General features: G+C 62.9%; 2 protein-coding genes across 3 annotated transcripts in view; both read right to left on the bottom strand.

The window, feature by feature from the left end:
- Nucleotides 1–870, bottom strand: part of RIN1 (Ras and Rab interactor 1) — a 5,949-nt gene extending 5,079 nt beyond the window's left edge. Inside the window, exons 1-2 of the mRNA XM_015568964.1 lie at nt 792–870; nt 101–444 (exon numbers count right to left, since the gene is read on the bottom strand). Of these exons, the coding sequence (XP_015424450.1) occupies nt 101–444; nt 792–870 (423 nt within the window). The remainder of the gene's footprint in view (nt 1–100; nt 445–791) is intronic.
- A 268-nt stretch (nt 871–1,138) lies between these two features.
- Nucleotides 1,139–2,606, bottom strand: part of BRMS1 (breast cancer metastasis suppressor 1) — a 4,488-nt gene continuing 3,020 nt past the window's right edge. Inside the window, exons 7-9 of one of the 2 annotated variants that reach the window (XM_015569049.1) lie at nt 2,396–2,460; nt 1,970–2,009; nt 1,139–1,681 (exon numbers count right to left, since the gene is read on the bottom strand). In XM_015569049.1, coding sequence (XP_015424535.1) covers nt 1,647–1,681; nt 1,970–2,009; nt 2,396–2,460 — 140 coding nt within the window. In that variant the 3' untranslated portion in view covers nt 1,139–1,646. The remainder of the gene's footprint in view (nt 1,682–1,969; nt 2,010–2,395; nt 2,461–2,606) is intronic. The other variant, XM_006771559.2, reaches the window with a different exon arrangement.

Here is a 2,606-nt window from a genome sequence, read left to right as displayed (position 1 = left end):
TGGGCTCACTGCCCAGCCCTTTCCCCCTCCTCTGCCCTGGGACAGACGGGCTCCGCGGTCCCTCCCTGCCCCTCCAGGCTGCCCCTCCAACTTCACCAACTTTTCTCTCTCCAGGTGCCCAGGCGAGGCGTTCGAAGGGCTGGGGGCTCCGAGAGGCCCTGCTCCTGGCTCCCCAGGGGTTTCCATGGCGGGAGCTCCTTGAGTACTTCTGGGACTCGGCCCCCAAGGCAGGAGCATTCCCGCTGGTGAGTAACACTTCCTGAGGGCGGTGCGCCCTGTCACGCCCGCCAGTTAACTCTTCGGTGTCCACTCGGCCTGGGCAGCGCCACTTCCTGTGTTCTGGGCCCAGTCTGGGGGGACGGGGATCCTTCCCATGCGAGTGCCACTCTGAGGGCCCCAGCTGCAGGGCTGCCGCCTCTGTACAGAGCTTCCAGGAGCAGACGCCTCAGACCACAGGTGGGAAGGGGGGTTAAGTAGGGCCGGTCTCCTGCCCCTCGGCCCAAGCCTCCTGCCCTTGGGGCACCTTTAAAGTCTGTGCTCAGTGGCCCCACTGTCCACCTTGGGGTCCACCTTGTGGAAGTGCCTCCTGCTGGTCACAGATGACTCATTCCTGAGCCTGACTGGGGTTTTGGGATTTCAGGTTGCCATGGAGAAAGGATGCCTGTCTCCATGGAAACAAACCCCTTTGCTTAACTGAGGTTCTGGGGGTGGTTCTAATAATCAGCACTGAACAGGGAGTCTGGCTGTGAGGTGTCAGCACATGGCACTGCTGCCGGCTGCCGCCCACGCACACAGGCCTTGCCAATCCGCCAAGCGATGGGCAGGTGCAGACATGACCCAGCCTCCAAGCACAGAGCACTCAGCCCCCATCCCCATCGGAGGCCACGTGCTCTGCCTGGGCCACATGCTGCTTCAAACTTCGTCACCAGCACCAGGCAGTCCAGGGCCCAGCCCCCCACCTCTGGGGGGATGGGCCATAGGAGAGTCCCCCTTTTCCGCAGTCTACACCCCAAGTCAGAGTGGGTAGGCTCCTGCTGGGCAGTGAGAGGCACCAGGGACCCCAGAAGAGACTGCCTGTTTGAGACACTCCTCATGGGAGCCCCGACTGCCTTGCACGGTAAATCAGACACAGGTTGGGTCACAGCAGAGACCCAGGAAATACTTTAATTCCAGTCCCCGCAGTGTGGGAGGCAGGCACCAAGGACTGCCTTGAGAAGACCTGGGGAGCCCGCCTTCTCAGCACAGCAAGAGCCAGGACAGCCCCCACCCCCGCCCGACCCCCAACAGAACTTCTGGTTCAGAGTTCCCACGACGTGGGCCAACACGCTGGCTCGGTGAGTGGGGAGCTAGGTCCAAGGCCAGCAGGAAGGAGGTGCTTTGGCTGAAGACGAGGCAGGTCTTCTTCGTCAGGGAGGGACCTGGGGCTGACGGCAGGGGGAGGGAGGGGCTGTTGGGGATGAGGGACTCAGCTGGCCTGGCTAGGACAGCTTGGGCCACAGCTGTACAAGCCCTGAGCAGGAGCACGAGTCCAGACCAGTGAGGGCTGCCCCGAGGGCTTGTCCGTCTGCCTGGCTGCAGCAGGAAAATGTCAATCCGGGTTCTGGTGCCTGTTGCTCAGAGGGGCCCGCTGGCTGTGAATCGCAGGGTCAGGGTCCTGGGGGGTGTGGGAAGGGAAACATCACTGCAGGTGAGAGAAAGCCAACAAGAGGGAGTCGCCACTTCGTCTGCGGAAATGATCTGTGGGCCCCTCAGTACCAGTGGGAACTCCGTGTCCTGCCCCATCAGCTTAGAGCTTCCCCTTCCCCACCCCCACCCAGGCTCCTGCTCCCAAACTCCCAGTGCCCCAAGCTCAGACTGTCCCAACTCTCTCAGCCACGGATCTGACATGGCCACTGCCTCTCCCTGGGCTCCTTTCTGGAGGCTGGGCTGGGGGAGGGCTGGGGGAGGAGGGAAGCCCTATGGCTCTTACCATCTGATTTTCTCTTCTGAGGGGACACAGCCGCCCTAGCCTGGGGTGGAGAGAAGAAAAGCCCCCTGAGAGCCTGCCTCTGGCTTGGCAAGTCCCCTCCCCATCAGCCTCTCTGGGGAGGGGGCTGTCAGGCCAGTACCGCCTGGGAGTTGGGGGTGGGGAGGGCATGGGCAGCATAAGACGCTTCCTAGACAAAGCTCAGATGTGACCCCGTCAGAGGCCTGGCCAGGCCAGTGCTCTCCCACCTTCCCTTTCTCCCATCCCATCCAGACCTGCCCCGGAACAAGCCTAGAAGCTCCCTCCTCCAGGGCAGCCCTGGGCAAAAGGCGGCCTGTGAGCTGGCAGTGATGCCAGGGAACTCAGAACGGCTAGGGGAGCCTGCAGAGCAGACCTGGCGTCTGGGGTGGGGCCCTGCATGAGACCCACCTTTTTGATAGCCGTCCAGTCCTCCAGGATGTCGATCTCCTGCAGCATGTACACGATGTAAGGGCCTGCAACAGGGTCAAGGAAGCAATGCCCGAGGAGGGGCAGGAGGCCTTGGCCGGCGTGCGAATGCTCAGGAGAGGTAGTGCTAAGGGCACAGGCTAGAGCATGGGCTCCACCCCTACCTCTTGGCCCCCAGGCTCTGGGGGGGGGG

This window comes from Myotis davidii, unplaced genomic scaffold (assembly GCF_000327345.1).
Source record: "Myotis davidii unplaced genomic scaffold, ASM32734v1 scaffold425, whole genome shotgun sequence".
NCBI classification, from domain to species: domain Eukaryota; kingdom Metazoa; phylum Chordata; class Mammalia; order Chiroptera; family Vespertilionidae; genus Myotis; species Myotis davidii.
Note: the sequence above shows the minus strand (reverse complement) of the source record. Positions and strands in the feature narration are given on the sequence as shown.